Source organism: Danio aesculapii, chromosome 19 (assembly GCF_903798145.1).
Source record: "Danio aesculapii chromosome 19, fDanAes4.1, whole genome shotgun sequence".
Classification (NCBI taxonomy): domain Eukaryota; kingdom Metazoa; phylum Chordata; class Actinopteri; order Cypriniformes; family Danionidae; genus Danio; species Danio aesculapii.
The window spans coordinates 24,248,668-24,269,996 of record NC_079453.1 but is presented as its reverse complement, the minus strand read 5'-3'; the positions used below and the strand labels follow the sequence as shown (position 1 = coordinate 24,269,996).

The following is a 21,329-nucleotide window of genomic DNA, read 5'->3' as shown; positions in this document are numbered from 1 at the left end:
CTCAGTGTCACCCACTTTACGAAACTCGTTGTGAAGATAGAGGAAAAAAATTACACATGCTAGACTTTCTGGGATGGTGTCTTGAGGTGTCGCAGACATGGTATTGGTTGTCATGAACTATGCCACATTACACAAGAACAAATGAGTGAATGTTGTGTCATGATGCCCATTTGTTGTTTACGACTACCCACGGCACCCTACGTCTAGGAAATTGTGCTGAAATCTGCTTTGGAACACTAATTATTGTGATTTAAAAAATGTCAAAGTTCTACACCAGTTTAAATTTCAGTGGACATTTTTGCTTTAAAAGGACTCTGTTATTAAAATCGTCAAATTGCTTATTACACAAGTCTTTATAGAGAGCTGAACTGCTTCTGCTTTTCTCTGTTTGTTAGATCTTCATCACGGTGAACTGTCTGAGCACAGATTTCTCCTCTCAGAAGGGGGTGAAAGGTCTTCCTCTGATGATACAGATTGACACCTACAGCTACAACAACCGCAGTAACAAACCCCTACACCGAGCCTACTGCCAGATCAAGGTCTTCTGTGACAAGGTGAACCCTGACCTCGAAATAGATGACCTCATTTACACTTATTAAGATGCATTTCTGTCAGTCTGAACATAAGTGTAAAACAGGGTAAATGTCTGAGCTTTCAACCACTACCAGAGGCAGTTGAAAAAGTATTTGATTGGTTTAGTAAACAAACACCCGTGGCAAAATGTGGTTCATTTTAGTGGTTTAGTGGTTCATTTTGCCACTAAAAACCACCTACTTTATGTCTACTAACCTAATTTGTAAATATTACAGGATGTGTTGTTTCATGCATAAGCCAGATTGGATTTAAAATGTATTGTCTGAATTAATAACTTTGGTTTGAAGTTAAAATGTTCGAACACAACATTCAGCAGAGTTTTGTTGATATCAGAGCAAAAACAAAAGCTGCTGCTTTCGCTGCTTTCTGCACTTTGTTCTTTTGCTCTTTCTTTGCATTCCTGTGCACGTTGTGTGTGCTTATTCCTCAATACTAGATCAAAAAACTTGAGAAAGTTCATACACCTGCCCTCTCCCATGTGGTTGGATACAAGTGACATTAAAACACCAGGTTTAAATGGGAATGTCTTAATAAGTCATCCAACAAGTCATCAGGAATGTCATCCACATTTGCACTTAAGCTGCATAATTAGGGTGCCCACATGGTTATTGTTTGTTTGCAGGACAGCAGATGAGACTTGAACATGTGGGAGAGATGAAATTATTATGAAACTGCTTGAATAATGATTTACTTAACATTCTTTAAACACAGTATCCGTGGGGTCTTAAAAAGTCTTAAATTTCAAAAACAAAATTTTAGGCCTTAAAAAGTCTTAAAGTCACTGAAATATTGTGTTATGTGTCTTAATTTTTCAACAGGTCTTAATTTTCCTCTGCCTAAGTAAAGCTACATAATCAGGCCGACATTCATCCAATCTTAATAAATTAATTTAAAATTTTTCATATTTAAGTTTCTATTTAAGTTTTTTTATTGCAAAGAGATACAATTTACAATAGCTGTTAGAAATATTTTACAGCAATTCCATTAAATTAATTCCCTAAATCCCAGGGAAAGAAAACTAAAAAACAGCTACACAGTTCCTCATGATAATAACAGAGCAATATATCCCTTTACTTTACTTTATCTTCCATTCATACAAAAACTATTTACAAAAGTAATGGGGAGTAGACATAATATTTATAAATAGGCATGAAACTTAAGGATTTATAATAGAAACGCATTATGTTGAATAAAAGTTATACTCAATCAATTTGAACCAAAGGCAACAAAGATATAGTTTTGATTATTTATGTAATTGTCTCCACAATAAATATACGTTTAACAATGTTAAACTTGTCATTTTTTGTCAAAAAGAAATATTATGTTGAAAAAAAATGTATACTACTAGAGTTTTCTTGTTTTGACACATTAAATTATGTTGCTAAAAATAATTACATTTGGGCATTAGAAATAATCATTATTGTTTAGCCCTGTATAAGTCTAAAATTCCATTCGTAATGGTCTCAAAAGGGTCTTAAAAAGTCTTAAATTTGACTTGATGAAACGTGTAAAAACCCTGTTTAAATCACCTATACGCTTGTTGTTCGTGACTAGCACAAAACTCTAAATAAATTTGATACAAACCAGTTTCTAGTAGATATAATTGCATGTACCCTCATTTTACCGGATTCAGTGCATCTGGTTCTTTTACCAACACTACAATATTATGTACAATATTATCTACAATATCTCAGTAGTTTGGCGTTGAAGTGGCGCAGCAGGTAGTACTGTCACCTCACAGCAAAAACGGTCGCTGCTTCGAGCCTCAGCTGGGTCAGTTGGCCTTTCTGTGTGGAGTTTGCATGTTCTTCCTGCGTTCGCGTGGGTTTCCTCCAGGTGCTCCGGTTTCCCCCACAATCCAAAGACATGGGGTACAGGTGAATTGGGTAGGCTAATTGTCCGTAGTGTATGAGTGTGAATGAGAGTGTATGGATGTTTCGCAGAGATGGGTTGCGGCTGGAACGGCATCCGCTGCGTACAAACATATGCTGGATAAGTTGGCGATTCATTCCGCTGTGGCGACCCCGGATTAATAAAGGGACTAAGCCAAAGGAAAATGAATGAATGAATGAATGAATGAATGAATGAATGAATGAATGAATGAATCTCAGTAGTTTAACAATACTGAACTATTTTTTGTTGCCCTTGGGAGCTTTAGGCAGGATGTTTTGTGTGCAGACAATGATTTTCCGTCTATAGATAGAATATGGTGGCTGCAAGAATGAATATTTAAAACAACAACAGTGTTTGCTATACAGATTTTAATGTGATATATGTGTAATTTTAAGGCAGATAAAATATATATAATTTTAGTGTAATGTGCGGTAATGTGTTTTGGAATTCTGTGATCTGATCACTTAAAACACATTCATACCTGGTAAAAACAGGGTGTATTCCAGTGTAAGGGTGTGTATGTGGAAACAGTCATGGAGAACTGTTATGATAGAAACAATAATGTGGTTGCCTTGAGATATTTCCATTGGCTGTTGGATTATTTTGGAAAAATAAGATCTATAAGGAACAGAAACGTCCATTTTGTTCACAAAATCAAATGATAAAAAACCTGGTATAAAATTTATTCCAAAGATGAGATAACTTCTTGAATTTGTGTTAAACACAGACCGTATTTTCGCAGTTAAATCAAAATCCCATTCACAAAATCCATTAACTTGAGGACAGTGAAACCAGATGAAACTCATTTTGGCCTGGAAAAACATGTCATCCCTGCAGCACTCCATATGTTTCACCACCTATATTAATACACAGTGCGGTAATCTACAGCTTTACTGGGTCAGGTGAATTCATTTAGACGTCATCGTGTGCGCTTGCTCTCAATCTCAATGACTCTAGCGCCACCTTGTGGTCATTACAAACATGCTAGTGTTTCTAATTTCTCTTTTCTGTGCGTCTTTCTGTCATTCTGTTCGTGCGGCTCAGGGAGCGGAGAGGAAGATCAGAGACGAGGAGAGGAAACAAAACCGCAAGAAGACAAAAGGTGTGAAGCATATTTCCTCTTTATAAACATAAGCTTTAAAGAACACACAAAGTGATTCCCTGTTTTGATATGTTTTCAATTAAATGATCGACTATCATTTGAAATAATCAAGCAACTTTAATTTTACATGTTTGTGGCAGTTGGTAACACATGATTGGACAGACGCTTTTGCAGTTCTGGATGAGTCACTATTATTATTAACGATATGTTCAACTGACATCATATAATCAGGAAAGAAAGGAGACAATTGGACAATTATGGACTGAAAAGTATGCGACAAAAAAGTGCAATCAAGAGGCTTTAGTTACATCACAGCTGTACTTTACTAGCCTGTGGCAATAAGTAACATATGATTGGGCAGAAGCGTGTGTGGTGCAGGATGAGTCATCATTGTTATTATCAATATGTTCAACTGACATATTCTTATCAGGACAGAAAGGAGACAATCTGGACAATTACAGACCCATAAATATGTAACAAATGTTTAATCAAGAGGCTTTAGTTAGTTTGTTTGGAAAAATCTGATGAGGTTCTTTATAATTCATAAACTGTCAGGACTATGTGCGGATATATAAAGTCTGGCCTTTTGTTGGAGACAATGTGGAACCTCAATGGCTAATCATTATCACCTTTTTTAGTTTGCCCCAAAAAACAGCCCCTTTTTGGTATGAAATAGCTATTGAAATAAAAAAGATAACTGGAGAAGAGTTGGATTATTCCATCATTTCATTATACCTAGGGAAAACGAGAGAAATTGTTTCAGCCTATGAGAAATAATAACACTAATGGAAATTAATTGTATAGGAGATACACTGTATGGAGAGGCTCACATTTAACATGCTATACTGATTCAAAAAAGTGACAACTTGGAAAAAATGGACTGAGTATGGCATTGCAAGGGCGACACGGTGGCTCAGTGGGTAGTGCTGTCTCCTCACAGCAAGAAGGTTGCTGGTTTGAGCCCCGGCTGGGTCAGTTGTCATTTCTGTGTGGAGTTTGCATGTTCTCCTTCCGTTGGCGTGGGTTTCATCCGGGTGCTCTGGTTTCCCCCACAGTCCAAAGACATGCGTTATAGGTGAATTGGGTAAGCTAAATTGTCCGTAGTGTATGTGTGTATGTCCTAGTCCTCCAGGTTGTGGGTTGAGCATTGGGCTAACAATCCACCTTATAAAAACTAGATATCAACTTTGATATAAATGGCCCTTGGAGTAAGTATGTATAGCATTTCAAATAATATGTGAAAATATACATCAAATGTATTGTGATTCGATACTGTAATCAAACCCTATGACAGAGGTGTCCAAACTCGGTCACAAAAAAAGGTACAAAGCGGTTATGGTTATCACAGGGCAGGGGTGTCTAAACTCGGTCGTGGAGGGCCGGTGTCCTGGAGAGTTTAGCTCCAACAATAATCGAACACATTAATCAGCAGCTAATCAAGCTCCTACTAGATAAACTAGAAACTTCCTGGCAGGTGTGTTGAAGCAAGTTGGAGCTAAACTCTGCAGGACACCGGCCCTCCAGGACCAAGTTTGGACACCCCTGCCCTCTGATAAATCGCTTTGTTCCATTTTTTGTTTCTTTATTTCTTCTTTTTCTTTCTTAAATAATAAAGAGACTTTAGCAACATTACATCTAGAGCCGCGATATATATTGCGATATGAATATAATTTCACCAGATGATTTGAATAGCTCTTTTTGGAAAGATTTCAATAATTTAGATTAGGGCTGCACGATATTCTAAAAATCTGATATTGCGATATTTTATTTTTCTACAATAAATATTGCGATATGAAAACAGTTTGAGACGATAGTTTGAATAGCACTATTTGACGGTTTTCTGGGGAGTCTTAACAGTATTCAGGTAGAGAAATTGAATAATTACAATGCAAAAATATGCTTCTCTTACATTGTTTTGGCTCGTTTCTAGTCCGAATATCAAAAAAACTTTGAAATAAAAATAAAATGCTTTGAAATATAGATGTTTGTACTGGAAACGAGACAAAAATTCTAAGTAAGAAATGTTTTTTTTGCATAAATCATAAAAATTCCATATGAATACAGTGATTAAATACAATGTGACTTTTGCGGATGTGCACATTGCGATATTGATGCTGAAACTATATACAGTGCATATACACATACACATTTTTTATGTTACAGCCTTATTGGACAATAGATTACATTTATTTATTTTCTCAAAATTCTACACACAATACCCCATAATGACAATGTAAAAAAGATTTTTTGAGATTGTTGCAAATTTATTAAAAATAATAAAACCTGAAAAGTCACATGTACATAAGTATTCACAGCCTATGCCGTGAAGCTCTAAGTTGAGCTCAGGTACATTCTGTTTCCACTGATCATTCTTGAGATGTTTCAGCAGCTTAATTGGAGTTCACCTGTGGTAAATTTAGTTGATTGAACATGATTTGAAAAGGCATACACCTGTCTAAATAAGGTCCCAGGGTTGACAGTGCATGTCAAAGCACAAACCAAGCATGAAGAGAAAGGAATTTTCTGTAGACTTTCGAGACAGGATTGTCTCGAGGCACAAAGCTGGGGAAGGTTACAGAAAAAATTCTGCTGCTCTGAAAGTTCCGATGACCACAGTGGCCTCCATCATCCGTAAGTGGAAGATGTTTGGAGCCACCAGGACTCTTCTGAAAGCTGGCCGCTAAGGCTGTGAATACTTATGTACATGTGATTTTTCAGGTTTTAAATTTTGTATAAATTTGCAACCATTTCAAAAAATCTTTTTTCACATTGTCATTATGGGGTATTGTGTGTAGAATTTTGAGGAAATAAATGAATTTAATCCATTTTGAAATAAGGCTGTAACATAAAAAATGTGGAAAAAGTGAAGCACTATGAATACTTTCCGGATGCACTATATTGTGGAGACCTAATTTAGATCGACTGGCTTGATCAAGTCTTTTTCTATGCAGTGTGTCTGCATGAATTCTAATAAATTACAAGCAAAATAAATGAACTGCTTTATGTTTTTCTGGGTAGTCCAACAGTATTCAAGTACAGAAATTGAACAATCAGAAGTAAAATAACAGGGTCATCATGCATAAATAGTTAAAAATAAAAATACTTAATAATTTTTCTTTATCTTTAACAAATAATCTAATCCTATGTGACTATTGCAGATGCACACATTGTGATATTGAAGCTTAAATGATATATTATTCAGCCCTAATCACAGCTATACTTTACTAGTTTGTGCAGTTGGTTACATATGATTGGACAGAAGCTTGTGTAGTGCAGGATGAGTCATCATTGTTATTATCAATATGTTTAACTGACATCGTCCCATCAGGAAAGGATGGAGGCAGCGGGGCCGTTACTGTCCCGAAAAAATGTGACAGCACCCTCTTCAAAACGATGACTGATTTGGATGCCCAGCCGGTTCTCTTTATCCCGGATGTGCACTTTGGGAACCTACAGAGGGCAGGCCAGGTATGAGTCATTTTGAAACACACATTCAATGACCAGATAACACCTTTTTTATATATATATATATGTGTGTGCGTGCGTGCGTGTGTGTGTGTGAGAAAAACCTCTGCTATTTGGCAGATGCTTTAAAACTGCTCTCAGAGTTTGCTTCCTGAAGTCTAAAAAAGGCTCATTAAAGAACTGTCATGAAGACCTTGGCAGTTCATTGTGTGTGTAATGAGACTGAGACTTATTAGAGAGCCACTAACCTTTCAAAACCTGACATGAAAGGTCACTGTTGGCCTCCTCATGAAGCATAGGATTGTGTGTATCTTGGATACTTTGGTGACATTTGTTTAGGAGGAAGGATGTGTGCTGAACTGGTCATTGTAGTGTCTGTTTAAAGGCTTCTTCTGAATGTTACAGAGAGTATAAATGTTCACACGAGATTAAATTTCAATCCATGTGCATCTTTTTGCAGGTATTTGCATTTAACACAGAGGAAATTGAATGTGAGGGGTAAGTTCGATGTTTTTCATTTAGTATTTATGGTTTTAAATAACCACGAACATCGTAATAAGCATGCTAAATTTTCATTATTGAAAATAACTGGGTTTCCATCATTCCTAAATTCACAAAAAGGGGAAAAAAGGTGAATTAGGTGTCAAGTTAGAGTGGCTGACTGTAGTATTGGTAGCCTAGAAACCAACAGTAAACAAGGAAAGCATAATCGAGATATTTGGTTCATCATGCGGGCGTAATGTTCATAGTTAGTAACCCTGTCATTACAAGTTTATAATAATATTAGTAAATACAGTTGTCCCTCGTTATTTGTGGAAGTTATGTTCTAAAAATAGCCTACAATAAATTAAATCCACATCAGCTTTATTTTTTACAATTATTATAGATGTTTTAAGGCTGTACACCCCCTCAATACACACTTTATACACTTTTCTCAGATAGTCATTAACATTTTCACACATTTCTCTCATGTTTAAACACTCAGGTAACTTCTACCTTCCATTAGCATGTCCAGAAGTCCAACTTTTTGTGCGAGGGCTAGCATTTTCTTCTGCCTTTTGGGTGCTACCGTGGGTGCCTTTGACGGTGCAGAATGTTTCATCGACATTATGGGGGAGAAAACTTGCAAACATATAGTGCAGCACTTTAGAGTCACACTGCTAGCGTGAAAGATTTATGTAAATTTGGCAAGCTGAACGAATTCTTTACTGTACAGGAGACATGCCACAGAGGATTGATTGACAATGGTCTTCAGCCAGTCAGGACCCAGAACACAATGCACAAATCAGGACACAGAACACAATGCGCTGTAAAAAAAAGCATGTCAAATTACACAAAAACAGTCCACGAGACTGCAAATGGTGAACCACAATATGGCGGGGGACCACTGTAAATATTTTTTGTCAATTTACAAGGAATTCGATTTGAATGTTTGTGTTTTCATCACTTGTTTTTCATGAGGATACTTCAAAATGTGCATTAACACAGCAATGGAAACCCAGCTAATAAGGAGTGCTAAAAACGTTTTATATTAAACGTATATAATACGTATATTATAAGTTATATTGAATTTTGTCGAAGTGAAAATGCAAACTTTTAAAAAAAGTTTCCAGTTGCAAGTTTTTGAAAATTCTACTGTCTAAACGATAACATTATAAACTATTTACTATAGTGTTGTTTTGCTTAAAACTAAAACTGGGATGTCATATTTATATTTGATTGTTTTGTTTTTTGTTTTACTTTTTTAAACCACCAACTACTGGCCTGGAATTTGGAATGCAGCACTTACTAGTTTTCACCAATCAGTGTGAATGAGAATCATCTTGGTGGTGTTGACATGTACAGTGCTGAGCATGTATAGGTACACCCATCACAAATCTATCTTTTAAATTCATGTTTTTAATAGGAAGAATTATATTTGTTCATATACATTAGATTAGTCAGTACTGAAGCCAAATCTGAAGCTTAATAAATTATGATAACGGTCCAAAAACTAGTACATCCAAATTATATGTTATAGAACAATATTAAATATACATTTAAAAAAGAGGAAAAATTAAGAGAACAAAAAAATTGTAAAATTTTGTTGAAATTTAGGTTTTATGTTTTAATTTTTTGGCAATATTTTGCTTGAGTTTAATTGTATTCTCTTTCAATTTCTAAATATGTTCGGTGACTAAAATATTATTTTAATAAATATATCTGTTTAATAAAGCTGTTTGTTTAAATACACCAAAATACATTGCCTATATTCACTGAGAAACGTACAAACATATTCATTTTTAAAATGGGGTGTCCTCAATTATTCTGAGCACTGTACACTTAAAACTTGAAAAAATTAAAAGGCAATGAAACTAATCGCTGTTCTTTTCCTAGAATTCATGATTGCATCAAATAATTGTATTCAGGTGATTGGTATAAGATGGACTGTGGAGGAAAATCTGCTCATCTGATTGGCCAGTAGAGAGAATCATGATGTCACTTTGTTTGTTTGTGTTAGGAGTGTGCTGGTGAAGAGGATGTTCCGGTCATCTGAGGAAGACTTCTGCCCACCGCCACATAAACAGCTCAGAGAAGACACACAGAAGAGAGGTCAGGCCACAACACACACACACACTTTTACTGCGCTAATGTTTGGCTTCCAAACCAATGTCAATGGAAAATAAAACCATTTTAAGTGGCAGTGTTGAGTTAATCAGTTCGGTATCAGATATTATTGATACCAAATTAATAATAGTTATTTATTAGTCTATTATAGTTATAATTTTTGCTATTTCATAGTTTTATAGAAACTGTGATACATTTTACTCTTTAGGATTCTTTGTTTAGAAGAGAGTTCAAAATAACAGCATTTATCTGAAATATATATATATATTTACAGTGTTTCCTCTAGGATTTTTTTCAGCTGTGGTGGCAGGTCTTTTTTTTACACAGATCTACCAACTACCTGTGGCGTTATTTCAATGACAAATGTCATGAGCGCAGTTTTAGAAGTCGAGATCGCATTTATATAATAGCCTACGAGCATAGCCGATTTTTTTCTGCTCGTGCACAAAACTTCTTGCACGTCCCCTCAAATATAAGCCGCTTTAAGAGCACGCAGATCTTCTTGTGCGCTCTCAAATAAACGCTGCTGAGGTGCGATTTAGTGTGTTTGTGTAACGAGTATGTCTCCAGCATTTATTAGATTTACTAGGAATATTTATGAATGCCTCCTGTATTAATGCGTCCTGAAGTAAAGTAAAACGGCTGTACGTTGTGTTCGCTGGCCTCACGCATCACGCACCTGTCACAGTCAGCCAGTCAGCCAGTCAGTCAGTCAGTCAGCACGTAACCTTAAAGGGTTAAACAAATGACGCACAGCACTACTACGGTTACAGAAAAGTTGTAATTCGCTTACCTTTTAATACATTTTGGTGCGATTATCACCTGCTATTAAATATAGAATTATAAAAATAGAATGTTTTGAATGAGAAGCTGTAATGTAGCCGTGGCGGGATGAATCTTGGCGTGGCGCCCCACCATGGAAGAATGACTGTAGCGGAAACCATGATTTGATTATGTTAAAAATGTCTTCACCTTTAAAGGGCACCTATGATGAAGATAATTTTTTGTAAGCTATTTGGACTATGTGTAGGTATAGTGTCCACTCTCATATTGGAGTGATAGAAACACAACAAGTCTCGTTTTTAAAAATTCCTGACGTTAAAATAGGATCCAAATCCCTCCTATTTTGAGGCGCATGTGACGTAGGAGTGCAGTTTTCCCAAACACCATATTGATTGACAGCCGTGTATTAACATGTCTCCGTAGTACCGCGTATAATCATATCAACAAGACAGGATGTGCACAAAGCAACTGGGATTAAAAGATCTGTTCAGCTCACTGTGATCATCAATCATCATTAAATATGATCAAGAATGAGTTTTACAAGTTTAAAACCTTTTTAAAACAGTGCATGTTTGTAACGAATTACAAGTATACAAGTCAGTTATTGTACTAAACAAGATGCTTCAATCCTGGTTTGTGGACATTAAATCAGATTTATTTTGTACATTAACATAACATATCCATACAGCGGTGGATATTAATGTATCTTGTCACATTTGCTGTAAAAAACAGTGCAAAGTTTAACGTGTGCGCTGTGTGTGTGTGTCCGCTGTGTGTTTGTGTGCGTGAACTTTGTAATGACATTGTGTGTGACTCATCGCAGAAAGGCTTGAATTAACTTCACAACAAACACATCAAATAATCATTGGGAAAGTTCTTACTGTTGTATTTCTCACAAACTTTTTGTGAGATCTGCTTTCTTCATGTCTGTCACTGTGATGTTTATCTGACGGAGACGGACACACACTGACAGGCACATGGGAACGGTATGCGGGGAGAACTAGCATTAAAAGCACAGGCAACAAAAACAGCCACAAAGTGTTTAGAGCAGTACATTTCAATGTTCTGAAAGGTATAATAAATAATCTGATGGGTGTTTTGAACTGAAACTTTACAGACACATTCTGGAGACACAAAAGATTCATCTTAAATCTTGAAAAAGGGGTAAAATAGGTGCCCTTTAACAATTGAACGTCATGGAGTCCTTGATGAACGTAAATACATTTTGAATGATACTGAATCACAGTTTCTACATAATATGTAGCAGCCCAACTGTTTTCAACACTAATAATAAGAAATGTTTCTTGTGACACTGGAATAATAACTGAATTTAAACTAGGCCTACATTGAAAAAGGAAGTAGCCAATTTTTTTTTATTATTTCACTGTTTTAGATTTTAACTGTATGTTTTATTTTAGAAAAATGCAACATTGAGAGGCAGAATGGGATAAAAAAGCCTTAAAAAGTACTAATATTTAACAGGTATGATTTTTAGTAAATAAATAAAGTGTCACTCTTAACTTTACTCATAAACATAACTATTCAAATTCAATTAAATGAAATTCAAATGATTTAGCCACCAACTGACCAAAATGCAAATAGATCATAAGGACTGCCATATGAAATTGTGTTGGTATTTTTTGCTGTACTTGTAAGTCAAACTCTTATTTGAACTATGAACTATGATTTAATTGAACAAATATGAATGTGTGTGTGTGTTTTGCAGTGCTGTTGTATGTGAGGAAGGAGTCAGACGAGGTGTTTGATGCTCTGATGCTGCGGTCGCCCACTCTCAGAGGACTCATGGATGCAGTGAGTATATGCTGATGTTGGGGGTGCCTTACTCTAAATTACTTAAGCATTGCAGAGGTTCTCAACTTTGGTGGTCCTAAGGGCCAACTATCAATTACACAAGATGCAGGGGCCACTAATATATATTTGAACAATTTTTATTTGTTTAAAGAAGGCTTTAGAGACAAAGCAAAGCATTGCACTACTAAGGAATTTGACAAAACTATAACTACATGTTAATTTATCTTAATGAGTACATAGCATTACTGACACTTACATTAATGATTCCTTGTCTTACAGTTTAACATACAGTTAAAGGAATAATACACTTAAATCAAATAAAATAAATGAAATTAATACAAATAAACTATAATTTTAAATAATACATTTAAATCAAATACAATTATTCATTCATTCATTTTCTTTTCGGCTTAGCCGCTTAATTAATCAGGGGTTGCCACAGCAGAATGAACCACCAACTCATCCATCATATGTTTTACACAGCGGATGGCTTTCCAGTCGCAACCCAGTACTGGGAAACACCCATACACACTCTTTCACACACATACACAACAGCCAATTTAGCTTATTCAATTCCCCTGTACCACATGTCTTTGAACTGTGGGGGAAACTGGAGCACCCAGAGGAAACCCATGTGAACAAGGGGAGGACATGCAAACTCAAAACAGAAATGCCAACTGATCCAGCCGGGGCTCAAATCAGCGACCTTCTTGCTGTGAGGCGGTTGTTCTACCCACTGTGCCACCGTGACTCCCCAAATACAATTGAAACCATATTGAAAATGATTATATTGTCGATTTACTAGTGAGACAACTGAATCTGCAAACCTTTCACAAGATCTTTAAGGGTGCTTTCACATCGATACGTTTGTTTCGGAACCTGTTTCATTTACACAGTTAGCACGGTATATTTGGCATATGTGAAACCCGAAATCACGCTCGATTTCACACCAAATCAAACATTCCGAGTATGCCTGAATGAGGTGATCTCGGCTCGATTGAAACAAACTCTAGAGCAGATCGATTGTAGTGAGAAAGCAATACGATCCAATGAACTAACAAACCAGGATATATCACAGTGTATTATGGTTATGTAATAGGAATATATGGCTATTTGAAGAGAAAATTACAAGTATGGCGGGATGTCATGCCCAATGGTAAACGTGCGTTTCATGACGAATACAAGTGAAGCATGCTGAACTATTAATAAGAGCTGTTCATCCGTTAGGAAGAATTTGTGAAATAACCATCTGATATTTAATCCATATTTTAATCGTATATTGTTTTGTATTAGGCCTGTTTCCTTCATTTTTGCACTGAAACTTCAAAAGAAAGATAAACATTAATCTGGTAACACTTTATTTTGATGGTCCATTTGAGTATTAGTAGACTGTCTGCTTAATATTTGTTGATATGCTCCTTCAAGACATTTAACTGACAATAAGAAACTTTGCAAGTACATGTTAACTTACACTAACCCTAATCCTAACCCCAACCTAACAGTCTATTTAATTCAACAAACGGACCATCAAAATAAAATGTGAACTTGATCTGCTTCATGATCTGACAGCAGTCTTGGTTATATCTCTGTATAATTTAAGCCTATAATGCATAATTCTAGCCAATATTTTTTATAGTTTCATCGATTCAATAGATAGATTTTTACAACCCTTGACAACTAAAATGAGGCCATGTATGAGAAAGTCTTACATCTCTGATTTATATTTGGTGACAATGTCTGTGGGTGTCAAAATTAAAGTGCACATTTTCGCCTACAATATCTTATTGCTCATCATCATAAATGAAAATAACGCCACATGACAGCTGAGCGGAGTCCATAGGACCCTGAAACTCTGACCAATGTGAGGACAGTTTACTCACATGTGACTTGTTTTAACTATTTTGGTCCATTTAGAAACTTTGTAGTGTGAAAAGTGAATGGCACCAATAGCAAAAATAAACATTGTATCAATTTTAATCCCTATTTCGGAACAAAACAATCGATCTACAGGTGTGAAAGCACCCTAAGATTTGCTTGTTGTTTACTTGTAGCTGCTCAGATAGTCTGTCAGATGTCAGTCAGTTAGACGGGAATGGTTCTTTGCTTTATAATCACAGAGGCTGAGAAGGAGCTCTCGCAAACATAGGTATATCTGAAGAAGGTCAGAATTTTCTAAGCACTCTAAATTAGTGCAGGATACGTGTCCTTTGGAATGGAAGGTTCGAAAAGTGTCAGCGATTTGTTCCTTGTGCTGGTATCGAACGGGATTGTGCTGGTCCTCAAACACAGCCCACACACAAGTATATCATAATTAAACAGATTTTTCATAAATGCCAGCACAGGTTTCATGGCCTTAATGTCTGCGAATCGCTGAGAAAACAGCTCTTTAAGTTCAGCGAGGTATAGGCAGTAGGCTATGGGTGGTTATAATAATGCAATGGACTGCAGAACAGGAAAGTGTGTCGTTTTCCTTAAGTTGTTGAGCAAATAGGTCCAGTTTTGTTTCAAATGCAGAGACTTCTTTGAACATCATCGGCAAAATTATTATTTTTTTGGCTCTCTTGAAGTTTGGGATTAAGTGCATTTTTGTGGCATGTTATATCTGTTAAATATGCAGCATTGTCAGTGAACATGTCTTTATTCAGAGTGACAGTAAAAGTATGCTGACCCTTCTCCTCTAAAAACATCGCACAGCAGGAAGTGGTTGCATGAAACGGCATAACACCTTTCCGCGACTAAGCCACATGCATTGCCTAGTCATTGTATGCACCCTCATACTCTTTTACAAACGATCGGAACTGTCTGTGTTTCACTGCGTGTGCAAGAATTGTGTTGTTGATGTCGATTTTGAAACAATTTCCACTAAAATAATCAACTAACTCAACTTTTCAACTAATCAACTCTTTAAAAAACATTTATATATATAGAAACCTTCTTTAGTATTATTATTTATTTCATAGTTTATACTTTTTTTGCTATGCCTATTTTGTATTTTGTAGTATCTCACTTTCAGCAAATATACAGTATATCGTCTCTGGTGGGGCACTAAGGCACTCGGCCTGCATGAAAATGACAATAAACACTTTGAATCTTGAATTTTTGAAGCTGAATCTACATTTTCAACAGATCTTGACCTAATATAAATAATTAATCACATGTTGGTGATCAAATCTTATTGAATCCTGAAAAAAACATTTAGATTTATTGTAAATAATTCAAATCAAATGATTTCAATGCCTGTGATGTTCTGATATGATTGATTTCAGCATTACATTAAACCCAAATAATGAAGCCCAGTAATAAAAATGTCAACAGATTTTCATTTGTTGTAAGTAGTCAAATCATTTGGTGTTCTGATACATGATTAAATTGTAATTTTTTTTTCATATCGACAGATTTCTGAGAAGTATGGTGTTCCCATTGACAGAATGGCTAAGATTTACAAAAAGAGCAAGAAAGGGTAAGTGACAGATGGTAAATGTATACAGCTGAAGACAAAATGATTAGCCCACCTGTTGTCACGGTCACCAGCTGGAGTGCCCACACAAACACACACGTTGCAAGGTCTTGTTTAGTTGTTAGTGACATTTCTTGTTCTCTGTTTCTGCCTGGTTTGTTTGTTTTCTTGTTTGTTTTGGACTGACTGGATTTGTAATTGTTTGCTGTCTGCTTCCACACTTGCCTGTATTCTGGATTTCTCTTTGTGGATTAACCCTTTCATTTCCACCCTGATGTTTTGACCGTTCTTTTAATAATTGCTGCATTAGATCCTGCTACTGCTTTCACGCTCCATTACGTACCGTGTGAAATTGTAATTCTTGTTCAATATATTTCCCAAGTGAAGTTTAAGAGAGGAATGAAAGCTTTTTACAGTATTTACTTTGATATTTTTCTGCTCGAGAAAGTCTGTTTGAAAGAATAGTTTGGCTGGAAAGATAATCGCAAAAACAATATTAGTGATGTTTTATAAATAAATTTCGGGAGGAGCACGCGCAGAAGTTTCAGTATCAAATACGTCATTGACAATTATTCTATTATCCAATCAGTTCTTGACCAAACCCCTATATATACCAAAGCTGTCTTACCTGCAGCATCTTATGACTTTAGCATCCCTCCACCACCCCGTCACCTCACCTCTTAAGCATTACAATCCCGGGGGGAGCGTTCTGGGGCCGGGCTAGATACTTCGCTCGAATCCCTATTCCTCTTTGTTTCCTGATAAGAGGAATAACTCGAGTTTGGGTGTCTTCCCCGAGCTCAGAGCCCTCTCCCCGGACAGCACGCCAAATACGCTTTATTCTGAAACTATTGCAAGTGTGAACTCGTGAAGTAATATTAATAGTCCCCTTAAGACATTATCTTTTTTTCCCGTTGTCCATAACTTAACTAATAAACCAAACTTGCCAAGATAACCTAATTAACCTAGTTATAAATTTTAATAGCACGTTAAACTGAAAACTAGTATCTTAGCTAGTGAAATATTATGAACTATTAATGACTATGTGTAATGTCTCAGCATACTTCAAACAAACTTCTTTTTGCAAAAAGATGTCAGACAAGTCTGAGTGACAGTATACTGTTTTCAAACCTTCCGACACCCCTAATGCTGCAGAGACTGGGTTGTAAATATGTCATGCTACTCCTAAACAACAGCAACAATGGGGGCTGTTAGAGAAGAACATCATTCTTCAGCCTTTCACATGAGAAGCACCACAGCAGCATACCACAACTATTTTTTTTGCCGCAACAAATGGAACAATGTTTAGAACTTCATCAGACGTGGCGCAACCACAAGGCGGTTGTGCTTCACGTCCAGTGTGTGAAACACTCTGTATCTTCAAAATCTCTCCGCAAGCGATCATACATCTATACCAGCTCTGCTACTCAACCCTCCAGTTTTTTCATGTTGCCAACTTGGGGCTCATTTTAACAATCCAAGCACAAAGTCTAAAGCGGACGGTACTTTATCCGAATCTACTTTAGCTATTTATTGGATGGAAAAAAGTGTTATCCATATTCTCTTAATGAGTTATGGGTGTGTTTTGATGTGCATTAAACCAATTAGAGTCTCATCTCCCATTCCCTGTAAGAGACAGCTACTTGGCACATGTCACATTTGCTATTTAAATGGCGGACTTTGTAAGTGGAAAAGCTAAATTCTTCACTGCTCTTATAACTGGGATTGATGACAGACTTTTGTCAGGTAGTGTATACAAGGTTCTTAAAAAAGGTGTCGAGAAAATTTCTCCGTTAAACGGCACTTGTGAAATATTTGAAAATAAAATATCAGCATTTTGTCTTCAACTGTATTGACCTACTGGAACAAACTCATGCCGATTTTATTTATTCTCCGCAATGCAGGATTCTGGTGAACATGGACGACAACATCATCGAGCACTACTCAAACGAGGACACGTTTATCCTGAATATCGAGAGCTACGCAGATGCATACAAAATCACTTTAACGGAAATATGAACACGGTTACAAAATCTTTCTGTCGTTCAGTCTGCTTAAGCTAAAAGACTCTAATCTGGTCAGATTCAATATCAACTGTCCACCGATTGAATTGACATCAGCAAAAAAACAGACTTACCTCATTTTTAAGAGACCTCAAGTATGATTCGAAACAGTCACTACTAGAAGATTCCCTGCATCCCAAAAGTGCCCACGGTTTTACTCTTCTACTGTTTCAAGAGTAGAAGATGCTGGATTCCTTATTGTTGACCATTTGTAGGAATTAATGTATAGATATACTTACATTTCATTGGTTTTGGAGATCATATTCTTGCTTGAATTTCATCGGGATATTCCAAAAGATTTCATTTAAGTGAAAAGAAATACGAGGCATCTTCATTATATTGAAAATATTGAACAGTAGCAAGTGTCCATTTAAATGATAATGCACTGTATTATAATAATATGGTGTATTGATAATAATAATATAGTGTAAATTATAATACACTTTTATGCAGCCAAAAATAGGATTTGGGGAGTGTGTTGATCTGTGAAAGTGTCCGATACTGTAAATGTCGTTTTTTTACTTGTTTATTACATTGTTGTTAATATTATTGTTGTTTTTTTTAGCTTGGTATGATCCTGTTTAGATTCTGACTGACATATTTTATGGTCTGCAAGTTGTTTTTATGAGACTGTGCCATTTCAATTTTTAGGATGTAGTGCAAAACAGGAAAAATATATTAATAATGGCATGTTATGAACAGTACAGCACTGCATTATCAGAATTTATTATTTTTTATTTCAAAGAACGTTGTGATTAATGTGGCTCAGATCCATTTCAACTAGGTTGCGTGTGCTCGCAGTTTTAATGTGAAATTTGTGGTTCCAGTGGTTTCAAATGCAAGAGATTTCATGACTTTATTGAGGTTTCTATACATATCTTTTTATGTAACCACTAACCAGCCAAAGTTTTCCAGAAAGAGGAGTCTCTCATATTGCTTTTGCCATTATTTTTTTAAATAACCATGCAGTCTTACGGTCTAATTCATTTCTAGTGCTTGTGTATAGTGTGACATGTTAGCTACGGTATAGTCCAAATTATATGTTTCAATTAATAATAATGTTATTGTCATGTAAAAGGGCACTTTGGAAAATAATAATTTGTATGTAAATAAATGCTTTTTTTATTACGTATTTTTGTCATTTTACATTCAACTTGGCCACTTTTAACCCTGGGTTATTAAAATTTGAAAGAGTTTTCTATACCGCAAAACAAACACATCTGAGCCCGTATTAACAAAACTTTTTAATCTTACCTCTAAGAGTTTTACTAAATAGCAGTAAAGGTTTTTAGCTAGAAGTTTACTCTTAAACACTGTTCAAAAAGATGCTGAGACAAACGTTTACTAAGGAATAGAGAGAAGTCTTAAAGGGCTCCAGTTCTGATCTGTTAACAAGATGTAAAATAAGTGTTTTGTGTCTCCGAAATGTGCCTGTGAAGTTTCAGGTCGAAATACCCATCAGATCATTTATTTTACCCTGTTGAAAATGTCAGGTGTTTGGCTCAGAGGGAATTGGAGCTGTTTTTGCATCTGTTCCTTTAAATGAAAATGGGATGGTTCTCCCCGCCCCCTCAAAGTAAGTTCTCCCTGCCCGCTCTTGGGAACTTTCGCTTTAGAGAAGGACAACAAAGGTCAGATATCAGGATAAACACAGCAAAAAAAAAAAGAACTCAAGACACAATGAAACAGAAACCCAGTCACAAATACCACAGTAAGATGAATGAGCCACACACAAATGCCATTAACGCTCATGTGCACACACAAACAAACGTGCTTTTGCTTTCTTTGCTCATCTGCTCATGGGAAATGTGGCAGGATGCCCACAGGTAATTATGATGCTGTATAGAGATCCATTATAAAAAAGAAACCCGATATAACGTCCACAAACCGGGATTCTTGTTGTGTGATTGAAGTGTTCTTGTTTGTGGGGGTGTATTTAGGACATGGGAGCCTGATTCTCATTGATCTCTATTAATTTATCATATAAAATATACACTCACCAGCAATATACTGTAAGCTCTTGCACTGCAAATAAAGCAGAAAATACATATGGAAATGTTTTCTTGTGGCAGCTTGTCACCCTGTCACTTAGACACGTATATTTATTTGATTCGCTCCAAATCCGCCCCTATATATTTTTTCAACCATTTGTTTTTTATGTATTTTGAAATTAATATAAAATATATATATTTTAAACATATTTAACAATATCTAAGCCCACACACAGTCTTCATGGTTTCTTTCCACAGCAGATTGCTGGCTGCAGTCATTAGGATAGAGTCTTCTTCACTATCCCTTACATTTCACTGATTTAGGTTCTAGTGTTTATGCTAAAATGTTTCCAGTGATGACTTGTTCATGCTTATATCAGCAGCAGGGTGGATTACTGTAATGGACTCCTCACTGTCCTTCCCAAAAAGACAGTCAGACAGTTGCTGCTCAGCCAGGATTCTGACTAGAACCAGGAAATCAGAGCCATCACACCTGTCCTCAGGTCTTTACACTGGCTCCCAGTTACATTCAGAATAGATTTTAAAGTATTATTACTGGTCTATAAATCACTAAATGGCCTAGGACCTCAATATATTACAGATATGCTCACTGAATACAAACCCAACAGATCACTCAGATCTTTAGGATCAAGTAAATTAGAAATTCCAAGAGTTTAGCCAAAGCAGGGTGAATCCGCCTTCAGCTACTCTGCTCCCCACTACTGGAATCAGATTCCAGAAATGATCAGATGTGCTCCAACATTAGGCACATTCAAATCAAGACTGAAAACACATCTGTTTAGCTGTGCCTTTACTGAATGAGCACTGTGCTACGTCCAACAGATCGCACTAAATGTCTTTCTTTTCTTTTTCATTCTTTTATAACCCAGAAAACTAGCAATGTGAGCTAACAAAATCCTATGGTTAGTTTTGATTTCATTGGTACTTTAAAGAGCCCATATTATGGATTTTTGAAAATGCCCTTCCATGTAGTGTGTAACACAGCTCTAAGTGAAGTGAAATATCCAGCTAAGGCTTAAATCTGTAAATCTGTTAAATCTGTACAGTGTTTAAAACTATTGATTCATCTATAAAAGAGTCGACTCATAGTGCTTCAAACGAGTCGTCTTGATAATGAGTCATTAGGTGTTTCGTGATGACGCAGCTACGAAACACAAGTAGTTGGGCACGCAAACCTGGGAGATTTGAAACCTGCGGCCCCGCCCACTAACAGAAAAAAAAGTCTCACACACACACACACAGACAGACACCGGTCGAATGAAGTCACGCTGTGCAGATGGATAATATTGAGTCTAATTAAAGAGGAAACCTCAGCATTATAGCCCAGCCTTGAGCAGTTCTGAGTGCTTCTGAAAACTATATGCTTTCAAAGAAGACTTCATCAGTTTGTTAAAGGAAGGATCAGTGAAGACTGTCAGAACATGGATCAGTGCATCATGGATCAGTTTCTTCCCCCATTTCACAAGTGTAAGTACGTGCGATTAAAATTATTGCCTCATTTACTCTATCTTGCAAATTATGTATTTAGTTGTGTTTTGTTA

At 36.2% G+C, this 21,329-nt stretch overlaps 1 protein-coding gene across 1 annotated transcript in view; it reads left to right on the top strand.

The window, feature by feature from the left end:
• The window catches only part of grhl2b (grainyhead-like transcription factor 2b), a 46,637-nt gene extending 27,733 nt beyond the window's left edge, over positions 1 to 18,904 (top strand). Inside the window, exons 9-16 of the mRNA XM_056480092.1 lie at positions 396 to 554; positions 3,532 to 3,589; positions 6,918 to 7,057; positions 7,515 to 7,552; positions 9,555 to 9,646; positions 12,171 to 12,256; positions 15,652 to 15,716; positions 17,618 to 18,904. Coding sequence (XP_056336067.1) covers positions 396 to 554; positions 3,532 to 3,589; positions 6,918 to 7,057; positions 7,515 to 7,552; positions 9,555 to 9,646; positions 12,171 to 12,256; positions 15,652 to 15,716; positions 17,618 to 17,732 — 753 coding nt within the window. The 3' untranslated portion in view covers positions 17,733 to 18,904. The remainder of the gene's footprint in view (positions 1 to 395; positions 555 to 3,531; positions 3,590 to 6,917; positions 7,058 to 7,514; positions 7,553 to 9,554; positions 9,647 to 12,170; positions 12,257 to 15,651; positions 15,717 to 17,617) is intronic.
• The last annotated feature ends 2,425 nt before the right edge of the window (positions 18,905 to 21,329 follow it).